The sequence below is a fragment of the Petromyzon marinus genome, unplaced genomic scaffold (assembly GCF_048934315.1).
Source record: "Petromyzon marinus isolate PM22_M1 ecotype Great Lakes invasive population unplaced genomic scaffold, UKy_Petmar_22M1.pri1.0 PM_G_Scaffold_39, whole genome shotgun sequence".
NCBI lineage: Eukaryota > Metazoa > Chordata > Hyperoartia > Petromyzontiformes > Petromyzontidae > Petromyzon > Petromyzon marinus.
Window position 1 is genome coordinate 1,530,777 of NW_027422972.1, and position 21,348 is coordinate 1,552,124.

Consider the following 21,348-nt stretch of genomic DNA (forward strand, 5'->3'; position numbering starts at 1 on the left):
GCAACCAATAAGCATATAGGCCTCAATTGTGGCAGCCAAACATACCGACGATAAATGTCGACTTAAAACTTTGGTGACGACGGCATCGACGACATTGTTGGGTCTCTCGTTAAAATCACGTGGATAGGTAAAGTCACAAGCAGGTGACGTCACTCTACATGGGGGGGGGGGGGGGGGGGGGGAGACACCTCATCCCTCCTCAGCGTCAACTTACAACCCTCACTACAAAGGCAGAACCCTCATCACGTCACGCGATCTCCGTAATGCTGTTGTTGAGACATCAAAGTAAAAAGGTGGTCACGATAAACAAGGGATTATAACCTTGACGTGAAACAGGTCTGTGTCACTGCGGCCTCACAAATTGCACACGAATTGATGCAATTAATAAGCCGCCGCGATATGCCTTTTGCTTGTATGTTTCAGATTTACAGCAATACACCTGTCCTTGGACGGGCAAAAGGTGAGTTTAACAATATTAACACTGCAAACTGCCAATAACTATTTAATTATTATTAAACCATTAACAAATAAGTGTACACACAAATATATATCAAACCTCTAACATCAACGTGCTAGCGTCATGATTGCCCCCCCCCCGCCCCCCCCCCCATATAAATATCTCCCCATCTTAAAAATCCTTAGGGAATACGTCTCACACCATGAATGTTACCTGTGTAGTGACTGAGAATATCGCTGTGTCGTGCCGGGCCTGCGAGGCCACGGCAGATGTTACATTGTTGTTGTGGACAACACGGATACGGGGTGTAGTACCAGCCCTAGTGGGGGCTTGGGCGAGCGCTGGTTAAGCGTGGGGACACCACGCATGGCGTGCGGTGCGGGCTCCCGTTGAGGGAGCGAGAGTCAGCCAGGGTTACGATCGGTCGTGATACTCTGGCTGACTTGGGGACACGTGACCGGATGATACTGGAGGGGGGCCACCAGTAGAGGGGGCCAGTGGGTGGTCACATGGTCCGGGAAGAGCTTTCGAGAGCCTTCGGGTAAGGGCGAGAGAGAGGCGGAGGCAGCCCCAGCCCTGCCCAATATAAGGGGGTTCCCCTGAGAGGAGCTCGGGGTTCTTACTGTTGGAGAGGCAGGAGATCCACGTCAAGCTAAAGAAGCCTCCAGCCAAGCGGTATGGGACCCAGCTTGTGGTACGGAACGGGATCGCAAACCCATAGGTGTGGTTCGCTGTAGCGTTGTTAGTCGGGTGGACACCTCGCCTGGGGTATGTTGTGTTAATAGTTTAATAAAAGTGTTGCTCCTAAAGACAACATCTGCCACTCAGTTGGACTCACTATTCATGTTTTAATTGATGTTAAAATATTTACAAAAATTCAAGAGTTACAAGTTCACGAACATCAAATACATTTTATAAAACATAAACGCGTCAGTGATTATTTTATTAACAAGGATGGCTAAAGATTAAATGTTATATATATTCTTAGCTCTTTCGGTAAAGTCACATTGAAGGGAAACAATAAAATAATAAAATATATATAATAAAAATTCTCACGACGTTTCGACCATAACACAAACTGTCGTCATCAGGTGTGAAAAACCAACGGCAAGAAACATTTGAAAGAAGTGCCGGTTCGCATTAATTAATTTATTTTTTCAACGGTTTATTTATTTATAAAACACGTCAGCGCCACGTGCAGCGATTTGGCAGTTTATTTAGAAGGACAAGTCCATCTATGTTCTGAAAAGAGGAGGGGGGAGACGAAAAATTAATGTATAATGTCTGGAAGCCACCGTAAGCGTGAACAATCAAATAAGACCTAACTACTACCACAGAGGCAACTTAGTTACATTGGAGAAACCAAACACCATGTCTCAGACCGCATTCGTGAACACAAAGCAGACCTTAAACATGGTAGGACCAACACCTCGGCCGTGGCAGATCATTGTTATAATTCAGTAGGCTCACATGACATTGACTTTTCCAAGACAGAGGTTCTTTGTAAGCCATCTGGCTACCATGAGAGATTCGTTCATGAGGCTATCCACATATACAAGCACAGAGACAATTTCAACCGAGAAGATGGATTCTGGCTTAGCAATCATTGGAAGGATTTGATAAACCATTTCAGGTCTTAATTGATTGTTCACGCTTACGGTGACTTCCAGACAGCATACATTAATTTTTCGTCTCCCCCCTCCTCTTTTCAGAACATAGATGGACTAGTCCTTATAAACAAACTGACAAATCGCTGTCCGTGGTGCTAACGTTTAAAAATAAATACAAACCGCCACTTCTTTCGAATGTTTCTTGCCATTGGTTTTCACACCTGATGATGACTGTTTGTGTTACAGTCGAAACGTCGTGATAATTTCATTGTTTTATATATTTTATTATTTTATTGTTTCCCTTCAACGTGACTTTACCGAAAGAACCAAGAATATGAATTATTGCAGTCACGAAAGCTTTAAATCAAAATTTAACCACCTCTACGGGGAGGGTTTCCACATAACTTTAAGATCCTTCAACAAACTCCGGGATAAGAAGGCTCAGCTGATCGAGTCTCTCACCTTTCTGAAGAGATGTCGCGACTCTGGGGTAATACCAATCGCATTTACACTGACCTCTGCTGATGTAACTTCTTCTAATGCGAAACGAATTCTTTTCAAAACTAGCTTAGCTCTTATCTCAGAGAAAATCTGACTTATACGCACCGAACTAGATCAGTTAGACAAGACACTCTACAAATCACACTTATCATTGACGGCAACAATGTCCACATCAGATTGGGAACATGTAGACAATATGACTGCCTCTTCAGCTGCTACTATGTCAACCAAATGTAAGGACAACCTGATTTCCAAATTTAACCTCCTCTCCAACAAAAGACCGGACCCACACACCAAAAAGTTAGACGTTAACAAAGTCGTAATTAATCGTAGTAACAGTTCTATTTCCGATGGTCTGAAATCCGTTTTAGCTAAAGGTCTAAACTTTGCAGTCACCCCTAAACACATACCAGTTACTGATATCATTGCCCAAGTAGACGTTGTTCTCAAGGGCCTGGGTCACATCGCTGCAGACGTAGCAAGATCTGAAATCGCTGCAACCCTCAAAAACGCTAAGATGCCAGCTAGCAACCTCAGCAAAGATGAGCGTTTTGAATTATACAAATTAAAAAAGAGGGATGACATTGTAATCCTCTCAGCTGACAAGGGCAATGCTACTGTCATCATGGATAAAATAGAATATAACAACAAAATGAAAGAATTACTCGACGATGGCAGCTATACAAAAATAAAAAGAGATCCCACCAACAGCCTCGTCACACAAACCAACAAAATTATTTCTGATTCAACCGCATTAATTGATCAATCTAAACAGTTTTTGTTGAAACCTTCTGCTGCCAGGCCACCAAGATTATACGGCTTACCAAAAATGCATAAAGTAGATACACCCCTCCGTCCCATCATCTCTATCAACTCCCCCACCTACAAACTGGCTCGTTTTCTGTCTGAAATCCTGCGTCCTTTCACTGGAAAAACCACCTCTGCGGTACAAAATTCTACTCACTGGTATCGACAATCAAGGGTATTTCCCTGTCCCCAGACGACCTGCTTGTCAGTTTTGATGTAGTTTCCTTATTCACCAAAGTTCCTGTACCTAACACCATCGCAATCATTGAAGACTTGGTTCATCAAGAACTAAACATTGAGGTACCCCCCCTGGTGAGACACTGCTTAACCAATACATACTTCACTTGGAATGGAACTTTCTACAAACTGAGGGAACCCCAATGGGCTCCCCCCTATCTCCAGTTATAGCCAACATTTTCAAGGAGAAATTTGAGACTGACGACATCCAGACTGCCACTCTCGGCCCAACCTTATGGAAGAGGTACGTGGATGACACTTTTGTCATCTGCCACATGGCCGGCCTGCTCTAGACCAATCCTTCGACCACATCAATTCCATATACCCAGCCATCAGATTTACCATGGAAGTCGAAAAAGATGGCAAGCTACCTTTTTTGGATGTCTTAATAAAAAAGAGACCTGATGGTTCAATGAGCCACTCTGTCTATAGGAAAGCTACCTATACGGATGCATATCTGAAACCGGATTCCCACCACCATCCATCACAGAAGAATTATCTCATCAAGACTCTGCACCATAGAGCCCAATGCATATCCGACCAGGAACACATAGGCAGTGAACTCAAGCACGTACACCAAGCTCTTAAGGCTAATGGTTACTCCGACTATACAATCTGCAAAGCTATCACTCAAACCATGAAGAATGACCCTCTTGAGGAGCCTTTCAAAACCATTACTTTACCCTACGTTGCGGGGATCACAAAAAAGATCTCCAAATCTTGAATAAACACAAGATCCAGGTCAGTTTCAACACATTACATAACATCCGTGATCTGGTTTCGTCTGTAAAAGATGTGATTCTGGACATACAGTACCCTGGTGTCTACAAACCAAGTTGCCTCTGTGGTAGTAGTTACATTGGAGAAACCAAACGACATGTCTCGGACCGCATTCGTGAACACAAAGCAGACCTTAAACACGGTAAGACCAACACCTCGGCCGTGGCAGATCACTGTTATAATTCAGTAGGCTCACATGACATTGACTTCTCCAAGACAGAGGTTCTTTGCAAGCCATCGGGCTACCACGAGAGATTCGTTCATGAGGCTATCCACATATACAAACACAGAGACAATTTCAACCGAGAAGATGGATTCTGGCTTAGCAATCATTGGAAGGATTTGATAAACCATTTCGGGTCTTAATTGATTGTTCACGTTTACGGTGGCTTTCAGACAGCATACATTAATTTTTCGTCTCCCCCTCCTCTTTTCCGAACATAGATGGACTCGTCCTTATAAACAAACTGACAAATCGCTGTCCGTGGTGTTAACGTTTAAAAATAAATAAATACAAACCGCCACTTCTTTCAAATGTTTTTTGCCGTTGGTTTTCACACCTGATGATGACTGTTTGTGTTACAGTCGAAATGTCGTGATAATGTTATTGTTTTATATATATTTTATTATTTTATTGTTTCCCTTCAACGTGACTTTACCGAAAGAACCAAGAATATAACTTTACTCAGTTTAATAACTTTAGTCGTCCGATGAATACACTCATAGAGACCCATAGACTACTCACACAGAAAACTCATTGACTACTCAGAGACCCATAAACTACTCACACAGAGATTTACAGAGATACATAGAGACTCATTGACACACATGGAGGCTGGTTGAGATACATAGCGACCCTACATAGAGATACACAGAGACCCACAGAGACACACAGATACTCTGCAAAGAGATACAGAGACACATAGAGACTCATAAAGATACATAGAGACTAATTTAGATACATACAGATACATAGACATCCACCCACCCACTCACTCACCCATCAACTCACAAGGTTTGGCAACTTACTCCGATATCAAAGGATTTGCAATCACCACACACACACAAACATCTCTCTCTCTCACCCAGCCACTCACCCACCCACTCACCCACGGCGCTGTGTCGTGGAGGGACGGACACACAGGACAGCGGAGACCACTCCCCTGCCTTCCGCCGCAGGAAGTCAGCGATGACCCTCGCACGGACACAGTACTCATCAGCGTCTCCAGGCGGAGACACCGCGTGGTGGCAACTGACGAAGTTCACCTGGAGTAGCAGCATCATCATCAGTAGTAGTAGTATCATCATCAATAGTCGTGTCATCAAGCTGTAAGCTCCACGTCTACAAGCTGGCAGCTCCATGTCTACAAGCTGGAAGCTCCACGTCTACAAGCTGGAAGCTCCACGTCTACAAGCTGTAAGCTCCACGTCTACAAGCTGGAAGCTCCACGTCTACAAGCTGGAAGCTCCACGTCTACAAGCTGGAAGCTCCACGTCTACAAGCTGGAAGCTCCACGTCTACAAGCTGGAAGCTCCACGTCTACAAGCTGTAAGCTCTACGTCTACAAGTTTGAAGCTCCACGTCTACAAGCTGGAAGCTCCACGTCTACAAGCTGTAAGCTCCACGTCTACAAGCTGGAAGCTCCATGTCTACAAGCTGGAAGCTCCACGTCTACAAGCTGGAAGCTCCACGTCTACAAGCTGGAAGCTCCACGTCTACAAGCTGTAAGCTCTACGTCTACAAGCTGGAAGCTCTACGTCCTACAAGGCATCAACATGTGGCCGGGGACCCGAGTGAGGGTCCGACCCTTCGTAGCTGTAACTCTGACGTATAGATTAGTTAGCTGGGTGGTCACCACCCCTAGGCTATATCTGGTAAAGGGGCAGTTACCCCTTTGTATGTCACGTGTTACAACAAATGTGTTGCCTCTAAAGAATAACGTCTGCGACTCAGTTGGACTCACTAAAGTCGTAGTGAAGTGACACAGAATGGGTCACTACGGCACGTGGTGCTGGTTACCGACAGAGAGAGGAGATGTGGGCGTCACAGCCATACCTGCCAGCAGAGCAGGGTGCAGCTGCCGTTCTGGCAGCAGAGATTGCAATGCCACGGAGTGGGTTACTCGGGTGCGTGACGCGCGCTGCTGGCAGTAGGGGGCATATGAGGACGTGGCAAACCGGCCGGCTGGTGGAGCACGTGATAAGCCGGGGTAAGGGATGTGTGGCAAGGGTGCCCGAGGGGACACGTGAGGTATGGCCCAGAGCCTTCTGGTGGGTTCCAGAAGGGGGCGTGGCCAAGGGCGGAGCCAGGCCACGCCGGGGAGGCATAAAAGGGAAGTCCGGAGGCTGGATAAAGGCTGTCTGTCAGTGGAGTGGAACCCAATGTGCTACGTCTTCATCTCCGTTGCCGTGGGTCAGGCAGCATGCCGGCTGCTCTGACTAGTCTGTAGTTATCCCGTGTGTGAACAATTGTTAAATGTGTAGAATAGACGTGTTGCCTCCTACGATTAGTGTCTCAGAAGTGGTACACTACAGAGGTATCATCAGTAGTAGAGTAGCATCACTCACTCACCCACTCATTAACTCTTTCACTAACTCACCCACTCACAAGGTTTGGCTACTCCCTCCGATACCCAAGGCTTCTCAATCACCACTCACGTCCCCCCCACAACCTTCCAACCCCCGTCACAACCCCCGCAACCGCTCACCGCATTCGGAGCGCCCCCTTTTGCCGAGTACTCCGCTTGAAAAAAGAAATCCAGTCGGTGCCCCACCATCCTTCTCAGCAACAAACGCTCAACGTAGGCCGACATTGACAGCTCCCAGACCTCCGGCTCTGCGTCAACCACCGCGTCTACCTTCCCAGCCACCCCACGATCGCCGTCGTCACCGCTGTCGTCACAGCCGTCGCCATCACCCTCCTCTACCGTCCTTTTCTTGGTGAGCTTCAGGGTGAATATCGGAGCACTGAGGACAGCTGAGACACCGGGGGGGGGGAGTCACGCGTGGGGGGGGGGTGAGGTGTTATCTCCCTCGCCTAGTGAGCCGGAGGCCGTTGGTTCGAATCAAGACCCTGACGATGCCTGCTGTTGTATATTTGGAGTTTGTGTGATCTCCCCCTGTTCTACAGAGTGAGTGAGAGTGAGTGGGAGAGTTACAGACAGACACAGACAGAAAGAGGCACAAACAGACACAGACAGAGACACACAGAGACACACAGACACATGGACAGACACAAACACAGACACTCACACACACAGAGACACAAACACAGACACTCACACACACACAGACACACACAGACACTCACACAAACAGAGGCACACAGACACATGGACAGACACAAACACACTCACACACAGAGACACAAACACAGACACTCACACACACAGAGACCTAAACACAGACACTCACACACACAGAGACACAAACAGTTACACAAAGAGACACACATAGAGAGACAGAAACACACACAGACACATAAAAACAAGATCTCTCATATATTTCGATTTAAAGCTTTCGTGACTGCAATGATTCATCTTCTTTGGTTCTTTCGGTAAAGTCACGTAGAATGAGAATAAAATAATAAATTGATAAAATAGATAAATTGATCAAATAAAATAACACAATAATATATTATTGTGTTATTTTATTTTATCAAAAATCAATATAACACAAAAATATTTTATTGTGTTATTTCATTTTATCAATTTATTATTTTATTCTCATTCTACGTGACTTTACCGAAAGAACCAAAGAAGATCTCTCATATAGCTTGCACAGACCGTTGGGGTAAGTGCTGTTGGCGAGCACACAACATCAACAACCGCCATTTAGCACACAGACACACACAGAGACAGAGACAGCGGCACATGGCCGATCTTACGCCACTCACTTGTCTTCAAGTGCACGACCTCAACCACGACCCAGGGTGAGGACAGTGGTGATGATGAGGCGGTGGATCTGACGTGGAGGTGGTAGCGGTCGGTGAGGTCTTCCAGCGCTGAGGAGACATTGCACCGCGTCTCTGTTGTGGCAGAGCAGACGATCTGCCAGTGGACTTGTCCAAAGCTGCACAGACAGAAACATGGAAAGGAAATGGTGAGGAGTGGTGAGGAGCGAGTGAGCAGGTGACTGAGAGAGACGTGTGTATGTGAGTGAGTGAACTAATGGGCGAGTGGATTGGTGAGTGAGTGGATGAGTGGGTTGTCGAGTTAGTGGCTGATTGAGTGGGTTGGTGAGTGAGTGGGTGAGTGGGTTGTCGAGTGAGTGGCTGAGTGAATTAATGGGCGAGTGGGTTGGTGAGTGAGTGGGTGAGTGGGTTGTCGAGTGCGTGGCTGAGTGAGTGGGTGGGTGAGTGGGTGGGTGAGTGGGTTGGTGAGTGAGTGGGCATTTGTAGCCACCACAATGGTCAAATGGAGCTCTGGACGTGTGCAAGGGGCTGTTAACCGCTCCACCTTCAATTAATTACCACTAAACAACACGCAAAATATCTAATTATGCGCTTTGTTTAGTGCCCTGGCGGGACAGGCATCGATGACGTCTCCTTACAAAACCCCATTTGGAAACAGCAAAAAACCACTGTGGGTGGCCACGTGGAATGTTCGAACGCTCACTGCGAAGGAGAGGCTGCCACTCCTCTGTCGGGAGCTGGACCGGTACCGCCTGGATCTATGCGGTATTCAGGAGGTCCGGTGGACCAGCTCTGGCTCCTGCCACCATGAGGGGTGGACAGTCCTCTACTCGGGGCAGGAGCCTGCCAAACAACAGGGAGTGGCTCTTCTTATGAACAAAATAATGAAGGGGTCGTGGGAGTGTGGCGGTGAGGTGTGGGAAGCTGTAAGCCCCAGGCTACTTTGGGCTCGCCTTCCCATCAACCAGAGGTGAGGAGCGGTGGTCATCGTTACTTATGCCCCCACCGAAGACGAACATCCGTGGAGGGACGCAGGCAAGGCCGATGAGTCAGATGCCTTCTATGACCTCCTGTCACAAGTGCTAGCTAAAGTGGCCCCTCGGGATAGAGTCACATTGTCGGTCAACTTTAATGCCCGAGTTGGTCATGATGCTGGCACCTGGTCTGGAGTGATTGGAAGGCATGGGCCAGATCAGCTCAATAACAACGGTAGAAGGCTGCACGATTTTTGTGCAGCCCATAGGCTTGTAATTACCAACAGGCTGTTCTGGCATCGGCGCATCCACGCAACATCATGGATGCATGCCAGGTCCAAGCAAAGAACATCTGCTGGACTACATAGTGATGGAACAGCAGATGCTGGCCCATGTCCTTGACACAAGGACCTACCATGGAGCTGATTTGCTCACTGACCATCGACTTGCCATCTGGAAGATGCGCCTGCCATTCTTCTACTCCAATGGTGGGTGTATACCCAGGACCCCATTCAAACCCATAGTGGCCTGGTCTCAGCTGATGAAAGTTGCAAGTGAGAATTTCATCATCGCTTGCAGCTGGGGTTGGCATTGTCCCCCACTCCTGATGTCGAGGGGAAATGGGCGAGGTTTTGGACTGTGACTCATGCAGCTTTAATGGCTGCTTGGGAATACGGTCCAGACCTCGCCAGAGACCCTCACTGACAGAAGGTGTTCAGGCTGGCTGAGAAAAGTGACAGGCCCACTCTAATCGTCTACAGCATCCCACGTCAGAGAATGAGGAGGCTTACTGCAGCCTTCGCTCGGAGGTTCGGAGAGCCGTGAGGTGTTCCAAGGATTGGTGGTGGTCGCGGGTTGCTGAGCAGATGGAATCTGCCTCAATGGCCCGCGATCACAAATCACTCTTTAACTCCGTCAAAAAAGTAACTTGCAGCGCCACACCTATTTCCATATTTATCGGAAAGAACGGTGATTCAATTTCCGACCCCCAGGAACAGGTTTGCAGATTTGCTGAGCATTTCTGTGAGGTCTTGCGGGAGGGAAAATCCCTCAGCCTGGAAAACATTGTGGGACAAAGTGGGGATGACCCTGCTGAGGCTGCGGTGCCTCAAATATTGGAAGTCACCCCCTGTAAGTGGCTGGGTGAGGTGCCATCTGTTGAGTACTGAAGGCAATCCAGAGTCTGAGACCAGGAAAGGCCCCGAGCAAAATGCTGAGGGAGGGTGGCGTTTGTGCACATGACATCATAACAATAGTCTGGACCACTGGACGGGTTCCGCAGGATTGGAAGGATGCCCTGGTGGTCCCCCCTCTTTAAGAAGGGAGACCGCACAGATTGTAACAACAACAGGGGCATCTCACTCCTCAGTGTGCCGGGAAACGTCCTGGCAAGGATTATTCAACATCGCCCTGCCAGGCATGCTGAGGAGAGGCTTTGCGGAGCCACAATGCAAGTTTCAGGAAAGGGCGGTCCTGCACAGATGCCATATTTTCCGTCCATCTGCTACAGCAGAGGTGTGCACATGACATCATAACAATAGTCTGGTCCACTGGACGGGTTCCGCAGGATTGGAAGGATGCCCTGGTGGTCCCCCCTCTTTAAGAAGGGAGACCGCACAGATTGTAACAACAACAGGGGCATCTCACTCCTCAGTGTGCCGGGAAACGTCCTGGCAAGGATTATTCAACATCGCCCTGCCAGGCATGCTGAGGAGAGGCTTTGCGGAGCCACAATGCAAGTTTCAGGATAGGGCGGTCCTGCACAGATGCCATATTTTCCGTCCATCTGCTACAGCAGAGGTGTAGGGAATTCCAACAAGACCTACATCTCTGCTTTATTAACCTGGTCAAGGCCTATGATACCATCAGTAGGCCTGGGCTCTGGGTTCCTCTTCATGCTTTCAGAGTCCCTGACCCTCTGCTTACAATAATTAAGGACCTTCATGATGGTGAGCGGGCCCGGATAAAACTACGTGACTGGGAGTTGGAGCCATTACCTGTTCACCTTGGGTCCCACATTATTTAACACCTATTTCGACCAAGTAGTTTGTGAAGCCTTTGATGGCTGTACCGGTGGAATTTACGTCTGGTACAGATACAATGGGAGGATGATTGATGCCCAGGTGCAGTCAAGGGATGGCTCCCTATTGGTCAACCATGTTACATATGCTGATGGTCTGGTAAGTGCTGCTCACTCAGAGGAGGAGTTGGAGGTGCTGCTGCTGAACCTGGAGCTTGCCACCAAGAGGTGGGGCCTTACCATCAGCCCCACCAAAACTAAGCACCTGCCTGGGTATTTTGTACCATCAGACACTCCACCCCCACAACTCCCAATTGGTGATGGGGCATTTGTGGAGAGAGTTGAGAGTTTCCCATACCTGAGCAGTGTGCTCATGACCGGCTAAGGTTTGACAGTAGAGGTCTCACTCTGAATTAGTCGCGTGGCAATATCTTTTCATCGGTAACGTTGTGTGGAAGCTACCTGGTCTGTCGCTCTGCACGAAGCTTCAAGTCTTCTTGGCCACAATCATTCCCTTCCTTCTCTACGCTTGAAAAACGTGGAGCCCCCTAATGGAACATCTTTGCCAGTTCGAAACATTTAGGCGGGCCTGCCTACAATCTATCCTGGTTCTTTCGGTAAAGTCACGTAGAATGAGAATAAAATAATAAATTGATAAAATAAAATAACACAGCGCTGTCCTCCAGACAGTCTCGTCCCTTCACCTGATGAAGGGCGCTTGTGTTGTGGCCGAAACGTCGTGAGATTATTGTGTTATTTTATTTTATCAATTTATTATTTTATTCTCATTCTACGTGACTTTACCGAAAGAACCAAAGAAGATGAATCCTTGCAGTCACGAAAGCTTTAAATCGAAATTTAATCCATCCTGGGTTTAACCAGGAAGGATTGTGTGAGGAGCTCACAAATTCCTGAAAGATCTGGACAAAGTCCCATCGGTGGGCTACTCCAGCATGCTCCTGCCAGCGGGCGTTCGACACTTGACGTGGCCTCAACGTGCATATAGTCTGGCACAAGTGCCATGATGATGTCACAGCCAATTAGTGGCAAATCGCGGTTGTTGTTGAGTGAGTGGGTTGGTGAGTGAATTAATGGTTGAGTGGGTTGGTGAGTGATTAGGTGAGTGGGTTTAAGGGTGAGTGAGTTGAGTGAGTGACGGATGGGTGGGTGAGTGAATGAGTGGGTGAGTGAATTCAGCCGTGAATGGATGGGAGGTTGAGTGGGTTTGTGGGTGGGTGATTAGGTGGGTGAGTGGGTGGGTGAGTGACTGGGTGGGTGAGTGAGTGGGTGAATAGGTGAGTGGGTGAGTGAGTTAGTGAGTGGATAAGTGTGCGGGTAGTTGAGTGAGTGGGTGGTTGAGTGAGTGGGTTGGTGAGTGGGTGAGTGAGTTGGTAAGTGATCAAGCGGGTGGGCGAGTGAGGGAGCATCTCACAGTTTGCTCTGAACTGTGTAGGTAACGTCCAGAAAAGTTGAGTTGGCCGTGGTGGTGGTGGTGGTGGTGGAGTCGATGGTTGAAGGCTCAACAATTGGGGGTCTATCCCCTTTGGGGTCAACTTCACCGGGGTCCCAGCAGAGGTCTGTAAGGAGGTCTCGAGATTCCAAACGGACATTCAGTGGGGAAGGCGGAGCTGGGGAGATGAGTGAAAAACACAGTGAGCAAACCACTGCACCACCACTCCCCACTCACACAGTGCGCTAACCACTGCACCACCGATCCCCACACACACACAGTGCGCTAACCACTGCACCACCACTCCCCACTCACACAGTGCGCTAACCACTGCACCACCACTCCCCACACACACACACAGTGCGCTAACCACTGCACCACCACTCCCCACACACACACAGTGCGCTAACCACTGCACCACCACTCCCCACTCACACAGTGCGCTAACCACTGCACCACCACTCCCCACACACACACACAATGTGATAACCACTGCACCACCACTCCCCACACACACACACAGTGCGCTAACCACTGCACCACCACTGCCCACAAACACACAGTGCGCTAACCACTGCACCACCGCTCCCCACAATTACACAGTGCGCTAACCACTGCACCACCACTCCCCACACACACACACAGTGCGCTAACCACTGCACCACCACTCCCCACACACGCACACAGTGCGCTAACCACTGCACCACCGCTCCCCACGTACACCACAGCTTGGTACCAGATGTATCGACCTCTGTCCCGCTCGGCTCACCGTGGCTGCAAGTGACGAGGTGGAGGAGGAGGAGGAGAGGCAGGAGGAGGTGGAGGAGTCGACCAGGTCCGTTTAACTGCCCCATCTCCATGAACCTCACGTGGAGGGAAAATCGATTCTCGGTTCGATTAAAATACTCGCGTCGATTCCTTTGCGGATAACATGGGAATCGATTGTTGAAGAATTTTGAAGGTATGTAGTCGATTCCCGTTGTGATAGCATGGGAATCGATTGTTGGTGAATGGTGCTCATGGAATCGATTTTCAATGGGGATAAAGTGGGAATCGAGTTGGTGGTAGTGATTATAGCTGTTGGAATCGATTACCGTTGGGATAACATTGGAATCCATTGTAGAAGATATTGGTGGAGTTATATTATTGTTATTGCTCCTCTGTTTCAATATAATTTACGTGTAAACTTTTCCGACTACACACTTATTAAAACAATGCTCTCGATAACTTTTACCCCGGGGTTTAAATATTGTTTTTGTGATTTTAAAAAAACCCGGAAAGAGCGGGAAACATTGAACACCCTGCTCACTGATTGGTCCAAGCGGCACCCAGCCACCTCCCACCATCGCCTTCTCCTATTGGACGCTGCCTTCAGCAGCGTTGCGTTCCTATTGGCTCAGCAACGCCGACCACGATTCGCGTTTCGTAATCATAGCTCGACACGATTCAGGACGAGAAGGAAACGAAACAACGGAATCGCGTTTGAGTAAAAAACATTTGATTTAAATATGGTACGTCAACAATAAAACTTTTATTTTTTTACATTTATTTACACCGGCGCGAATGCCAACGCGAGTTTTATTGTCGATGTTGAGTTTTGTAATTTCTTACTGTAAAAAAGTTTTCCTCAAAGTCGCTCCCGCCTCGGAGCCAATCGGATTTGGCGTCTCCCTTCCCACGTGACGCGAAGTTTTTTTTTTCCCGCCAATTTGTTTTGGCTCCTCCCCCTCACCCACCGCCATTTTTTTAATCCGTGAGGGGGGTGCAGACGCCGGAAAATTTATTTTTGTTGCTCAATTAACGACGAGGAGGAGGAGGACGACCCGCTAGGAGTGTGAGGTCGCCACTTTTGAGAGAAAGCGTGAGGTAAAGAATGCCCTCTACCGTCCAGGTTGTGGCGTGTAAGTTTGGCCTTTAAGGGTTGGTGTTTAAAGGCTGCTGTTTAAGGTTTGGTGTTTAAGGGATGGCGTTTAAGGGTTTGTTTTTAAGGGTTGGCGTTTATGGGTTGGCTTTTACGGGTTTGCGTTTAAGGGTTGGTGTTTAAGGGTTTGTGTTTAAGGCTTGGTGTTTAAGGCTTGGCGTTTAAGGATTGGTGTAAATTTAACGGGTGGTGTTTAAGGGTTTGCATTTAAGGGTTTGTGTTTAAGGGTTGGTGTTTAAGGCTTGGCGTTTAAGGATTGGTGTTTAAGGGTTGGTGTTTAAGGGTTGGTGTTTAACGGGTGATGATTAAGGGTTGGCGTTTAAAGGTTGGTGTTTAAGGGTTGGTGTTTAACGGGTGGTGATTAAGGCTTGGTCTTTAAGGGTTGGTCTTTAAGGGTTGGTGTTTAAGGGTTGGTGTTTAAGGCTTGGTGTTTAAGGGTTGGCGTTTAAAGGTTGGTGTTTAAGGGTTGGTCTTTAAGGGTTGGTGTTTAAGGGTTGGCGTTTAAAGGTTGGTGTTTAAGGGTTGGTGTTTAAGGGTTTGTGTTTAAGGGTTGGTGTTTAAGGGTTGGTGTTTAAGGGTTGGTGTTTAAGGGTTGGCTTTTTAGGCTTGGTCTTTAAGGGTTGGTGTTTAAGGGTTGGTGTTTAAGGGTTGGTGTTTAAGGGTTGGTGTTTAAGGGTTGGTGTTTAAGGGTTGGTGTTTAAGGATTGGTGTTTAAGGGTTGGTGTTTAAGGGTTGGTGTTTAAGGGTTGGCGTTTAAAGGTTAGTGTTTAAGGGTTGGTGTTTAAGGGTTGGTCTTTAAGGGTTGGTGTTTAAGGCTTGGCGTTTAAAGGTTGGTGTTTACGGGTTTGTGTTTAAGGGTTGGTGTTTAAGGGTTGGTGTTTAAGGGTTGGTGTTTAAGGGTTGGTGTTTAAGGGTTGGTGTTTAAGGGTTGGTGTTTAAGGGTTGGTGTTTAAGGGTTGGCTTTTAAGGCTTGGTCTTTAAGGGTTGGTGTTTAAGGGTTGGTGTTTAAGGGTTGGTGTTTAAGGGTTGGTGTTTAAGGGTTGGCTTTTAAGGCTTGGTCTTTAAGGGTTGGTGTTTAAGGGTTGGTGTTTAAGGGTTGGTGTTTAAGGGTTGGTGTTTAAGGGTTTGTGTTTAAGGGTTGGCTTTTAAGGCTTGGTCTTTAAGGGTTGGTGTTTAAGGGTTGGTGTTTAAGGGTTGGTGTTTAAGGGTTGGTGTTTAAGGGTTGGTGTTTAAGGGTTGGTGTTTAAGGGTTGGTGTTTAAGGGTTGGTGTTTAAGGATTGGTGTTTAAGGGTTGGTGTTTAAGGCTTTGTCTCTAAGGGTTGGTGTTTAAAGGTTGGCGTTTAAGGCTTGGTCTTTAAGGGTTGGCGTTTAAAGGTTGGTGATTAAGGGTTGGCGTTTAAAGGTTGGCGTTTAAGGCTTGGTCTTTAAGGCTTGGTGTTTAAGGGTTGGTGTTTAAGGGTTGGTGTTTAAGGGTTGGTCTTTAAGGGTTGGTGTTTAAGGGTTGGTGTTTAAGGCTTGGCGTTTAAGGATTGGTGTTTAACGGGTGGTGATTAAGGGTTGGCGTTTAAAGGTTGGTGTTTAAGGGTTGGTCTTTAAGGGTTGGTGTTTAAGGGTTGGTGTTTAAGGGTTGGTGTTTAAGGGTTGGTGTTTAAGGGTTGGTGTTTAAGGGTTGGTGTTTAAGGGTTGGTGTTTAAGGGTTGGCGTTTAAAGGTTGGTGTTTAAGGGTTGGTCTTTAAGGGTTGGTCTTTAAGGGTTGGTGTTTAAGGGTTGGTGTTTAAGGGTTGGTGTTTTAAGAGTTTAAGAGTTTTCACGTTTAAACAGAGAGAAAGCGTGAGGTGTGTGTGTGATGGTGTGGTGATGTACACTCTGTGTGTGTGATAGTGTGGTGGTGTGCACTCTGTATGTGTGGTGGTGTGCACTGTGTGTGTGATGGTGTGATGGTGTACACTCGTGTGTGTGTGTCCTCTCCCGCAGCCAATCGGAAGCGAGTTCAGGGGGCAAGGGTCGCGAAATTTCAGAATTTGTCGATGGCCACCTCGAAGGCCTCCACTTAGGCTGCGACTTTAACCATTTAACTTTACGACTTTAAACATTAAAGTACAAATAAACAACGACTATACAACAGCTATACAACGACGACTATACAACAGCACAACAACGACTATACAACAGCTATACAACGACGACTAAACAACAGCACAACAACGACTATACAACAGCTATACAACGACGACTAAACAACAGCACAACAACGACTATACAACAGCTATACAACGACGACTAAACAACAGCACAACAACGACTATACAACAGCTATACAACGACGACTAAACAACAGCACAACAACGACTATACAACAGCTATACAACGACGACTAAACAACAGCACAACAACGACTATACAACAGCTATACAACGACGACTAAACAACAGCACAACAACAACAACTTCTCCGGCGATGTCTACGATGGACAAAGAGAACTCGCGCGCCTCAGCTGCCCAAGGTTCGAGTGCTTTTGAGGGCGAAATTTTTTTTAAATTTGTTTTAATTTATTTAAGTCGAAAAATGTTTTAAGTTTTTAATTTAATTTAGTCGAATTTTTTTTTTAATTTAAAGTCGAACATTTTTTATTTAAAGCTTTCGTGACTGCAGCCGCCCACACCTCCTGCACCACCACCACCACCACCACCCCAGCCGCCCACACCTCCTGCACCACCACCACCCCAGCCGCCCACACCTCCTGCACCACCACCCCAGCTGCCCACACCTGCACCACCACCACCACCCCAGCCGCCCACATCTCCTGCACCACCACCCCAGCCGCCCACATCTCCTGCACCACCACCACCCCAGCTGCCCACACCTCCTGCACCACCACCACCCCAGCCGCCCACATCTCCTGCACCACCACCACCCCAGCCGCCCACACCTCCTGCACCACCACCCCAGCCGCCCACATCTCCTGCACCACCACCACCACCCCAGCCGCCCACACCTCCTGCACCACCACCACCCCAGCCGCCCACATCTCCTGCACCACCACCACCACCCCAGTCGCCCACATCTCCTGCACCACCACCACTCCAGCCGCCCACACCTCCTGCACCACCACCACCACCCCAGCCGCCCACATCTCCTGCACCACCACCACCCCAGCCGCCAACATCTCCTGCACCACCACCACCACCCTGGCTGCCCCCCCTAACATCACGGCCCCCCCTTCCACCGCAGCGCCGGCAGCCCCCCCCTCGCGGCCGCGGCTCGTGACGCCGGTGCGCCGCTCGGCGCGGATCCACGCGGCGGGGGGGGCGGTGGGGGGGGGGGGCGACCCCCCCGGGGAGGGCCCTGAGGGACGGCGACACGGTGGGAGGCATTGCGGAGCTGCTGCTGGCAGCGGCCTACGCGGAGGAGGAGGAGGCGGACGAGGTGGTGGTGCAGGAGGGCGCTGCTGGCAGGGGAGGGAGGGGGGGGGGAGAGGCGGCGTCACCGCACGAGGTTCCTGCTGAGGGCCAACGCGGCGCTGGGGGACAACGCCCCCCAGCAGCAGCAGCAGCTCGGGCTACTGGGGGGCTGGGCGGTGAGCGGAGTGAGATGAGTGGTGGGGTGAGCGGAGGGGTGAGTGGAGGGGTGAGCGGAGGGGTGAGCGGAGGGGTGAGTGAGATGAGTGGAGGGGTGAGCGGAGGGGTGAGCGGAGGGGTGAGTGGGTGAGTGAGATGAGTGGAGGGGTGAGTGGGGTGAGTGGAGGGGTGAGTGGGTGACTGGGTGAGTGAGATGAATGGAGGGGTGAGTGGGGTGAGTGGAGGGGTGAGTGAGTGAGATGAGTGGAGGGGTGAGTGGTGGGGTGAGTGGAGGGGTGAGTGGGTGAGTGAGATGAGTGGAGGGGTGAGTGGAGGGGTGAGTGGGATAAGTGGAGGGGTGAGTGGGTGACTGGGTGAGTGAGATGAGTGGAGGGGTGAGTGGGGTGAGTGGAGGGGTGAGTGAGATGAGCGGAGGGGTGAGTGGGGTGAGTGGAGGGGTGAGTGAGATGAGTGGAGGGGTGAGCGGAGGGGTGAGTGGAGGGGTGAGTGGAGGGGTGAGTGAGATCAGTGGAGGGATGAGTGGAGGGGTGAGTGAGATGAGTGGAGGGGTGAGCGGAGGGGTGAGCGGAGGGGTGAGTGGAGGGGTGAGTGAGATGAGTGGAGGGGTGAGCGGAGGGGTGAGCGGAGGGTGAGCGGAGGGGTGAGTGGAGGGGTGAGTGGGTGACTGGGTGAGTGAGATGAGTGGAGGGGTGAGTGGGGTGAGTGGATGGGTGAGCGGAGGGGTGAGCGGAGTGGTGAGTGGAGGGGTGAGTGAGATGAGTGGAGGGGTGAGCGGAGGGGTGAGCGGAGGGGTGAGTGGAGGGGTGAGTGGGTAACTGGGTGAGTGAGATGAGTGGAGGGGTGAGCGGAGGGGTGAGTGGAGGGGTGAGTGGAGGGGTGAGTGGATGGGTGAGTGAGATGAGTGGAGGAGTGAGTGGAGGGGTGAGTGAGATGAGTGGAGGGGTGAGTGAGATGAGTGGAGCGGTGAGTGGAGGGGTGAGTGGAGGGGTGAGTGGGGGGGTGAATGGGGTGACTGGGTGAGTGAGATGAATGGAGGGGTGAGTGAGATGAGTGGTGGGGTGAGTGGAGGGGTGAGTGGAGGGGTGACTGGGTGAGTGAGATGAGTGGAGGAGGGGAATGTTTCTGCAGCTGGCTGATGGCCTGTGGTGCTGTCCACCCCCCTATCTCCCCACCCCGGAGTGCCCTACAGTGCTGCCCTTAATTGCTACTCCCAACAGAACTTGCCACAAAAGTGTGCTGAGGCTACTGGGGGTGCCTTTGTCTTTGTATAGGCTGCCTGTCCTCCTCGCATCGCGTGTCACCAAGGCCACGTGGTTTGCTGTGCGTTTCAAGCTTTATTATCCAGCCACTCCGAGCGTAGCTGCCGTCACTACACACGCCACGTGATGGGGGCACGGCCACGCCCACTGGTGGGGCACGGCCACGCCCACTAGTGGGGCCCCTCGGCGCGAGGGTTTCCCGACGTTCAATTGCTGACCAGGATCGGAGGTCAGAATGAAACCACCAGATTCTGATGTTTATTTCTGCATTCACAAACGATGAGGATCATCAACCTCGTCAACCTCATCATCTTCCCCTAGGAGGGAGCTCGAGAGCGATGGGTGACAGGGTGAGCTCGGAGCGACCCCACAAACTTTCACCACTTTTGCTCGACTCACCATTACCGCCACCACATGGACAAACCCCGCACGCACGCAACAATATTTACACGCCGCAAGACAAAGGTCCACCACCACCACCCCCCCCCCCCTCTCTATCTCGCTCCCCCTACCCTATGGCTTGGAACAGACTGGCGAGCGACGTTTAGCGGCGAAGGCGGGCAGGGGGGGCGCCCAGTAATCATCGCCAGCACCCGCAGCCACCTTAATCTCCCCAGTGGCGATGTTCACGATACGTACGGCGTGAAAGAAGTTCGACATGCACCATACGGCCGCCACCACTACCGCCATCACTACCACCACCGCGCGTCACTGTAGACACACACAGACACATAGACACATGCAGACACATAGACACACACAGAGACACATAGACACAGACACATAGACAAACACACAGACAGACACACGCAGAGATATATAGACACAGACATACACAAGACACATAGACACACGCAGAGACACAGACACACAGAGACACAGGCACACGCAGAGACACATAGACACACACGCAGAGACACATAGACACACACAAAGACACAGACACACGCAGAGATACATAGACACAGACACACACAAGACACAGACACACGCAGAGACACAGACACACAGAGACACAGGCACATGCAGAGACACACAGACACACACGCAGAGACACATAGACACACACACACAAAGACACAGACACACGCAGAGATACATAGACACAGACACACACAAGACACATAGACACACGCAGAGACAGACACACACAGAGACACAGGCACATGCAGAGACACACGCAGAGACACAGACACAGACACACACAAACATACTCACAGACACATAGACACACACACAGAGACACAGACACATATAGACAGGCGTGTCTGTGTGTCTGCCAGGATAAGTAAAAAAAGGTGTCGTCTATCGACTTGGAAATAATCCCACGGGAACGCTGTCTCGAGAAAGAGATGACCGATAAAAGTGTTTTGAAGTTATATCCGTTGACTTGTGAGCCGAATAAATCCTGTGTTCTTCACACATTGAGTCTCATCATCGTTTTTCTTTTCTTACCTATAAAAGGCATTTTTTCTGTGTGTCTGTCTGTCTCTGTGTGGACGCACACTTGCTCGTGAACCGTGGAGTTTACGTTTAAAAAAAGTAGCCGGGTACCACGCCGCAAGCCCCGTGGTGAGCCAGCACCATTCCGTTTTCCCATCCGTAAACTTTAAAATTGTTAAATTAACAATTTATTGCTATTTCGCAGTATTTAAGTATTTCCTTGCACCGCTAAAGCTGCCCGGGGGTTGCCCCTAGCAATGCTCGCGCGTCATCGGTGGAGGGTGGGGGGGGATTTCTCATTCGCGTTCAAAATGGTTTTACTTAACTTGATTCCTCTGTTTGTCGTGGTCAAATGTTGTGATAAAAATTTTGTCCACTTCCCGCCGTCCAATCAATT

The 21,348-nt window shown here is 49.6% G+C and overlaps 1 protein-coding gene and 1 long non-coding RNA gene across 3 annotated transcripts; one reads left to right on the forward strand and one right to left on the reverse strand.

Moving 5' to 3' along the window:
- Positions 1-4,355: 4,355 nt before the first annotated feature.
- On the reverse strand, positions 4,356-13,608 carry LOC142916488 (uncharacterized). 2 transcript variants are annotated; one of them, XM_076061619.1, is made up of 5 exons: positions 13,519-13,608; positions 12,732-12,876; positions 8,288-8,463; positions 7,101-7,369; positions 4,356-5,658 (listed from the first exon to the last, which is right to left on the reverse strand). In XM_076061619.1, exons 1-5 carry the CDS (start codon positions 13,601-13,603, stop codon positions 5,401-5,403), a joined length of 933 nt encoding a protein of 310 aa, XP_075917734.1. In that variant the 5' UTR covers positions 13,604-13,608; the 3' UTR covers positions 4,356-5,400. The 2 variants fall into 2 exon arrangements, with proteins under 2 accessions (XP_075917734.1, XP_075917733.1); XM_076061618.1 differs by having other exon boundaries at positions 12,732-12,927.
- Positions 13,609-17,023: 3,415 nt separating this feature from the next.
- LOC142916509 (uncharacterized) lies at positions 17,024-20,930 on the forward strand. The gene is made up of 3 exons (XR_012936524.1): positions 17,024-17,174; positions 17,903-18,248; positions 20,038-20,930. It is a non-coding gene; the product is annotated as an uncharacterized LOC142916509 (long non-coding RNA).
- The last annotated feature ends 418 nt before the right edge of the window (positions 20,931-21,348 follow it).

Excerpts from the sequence above, each read along its gene's own strand:
- LOC142916488 (XM_076061618.1), bottom strand. The coding sequence starts at position 13,603 with ATGGGGCAGTTAAACGGACCTGGTCGACTCCTCCACCTCCTCCTGCCT. Across the intron at positions 12,928-13,518 it reads CCTCGTCACTTGCAGCCACG|CTCCGCCTTCCCCACTGAAT; the intron begins GTGAGCCGAGCG and ends TCATCTCCCCAG. Across the intron at positions 7,370-8,287 it reads GGTCGTGCACTTGAAGACAA|CTGTCCTCAGTGCTCCGATA; the intron begins GTGAGTGGCGTA and ends CCGGTGTCTCAG.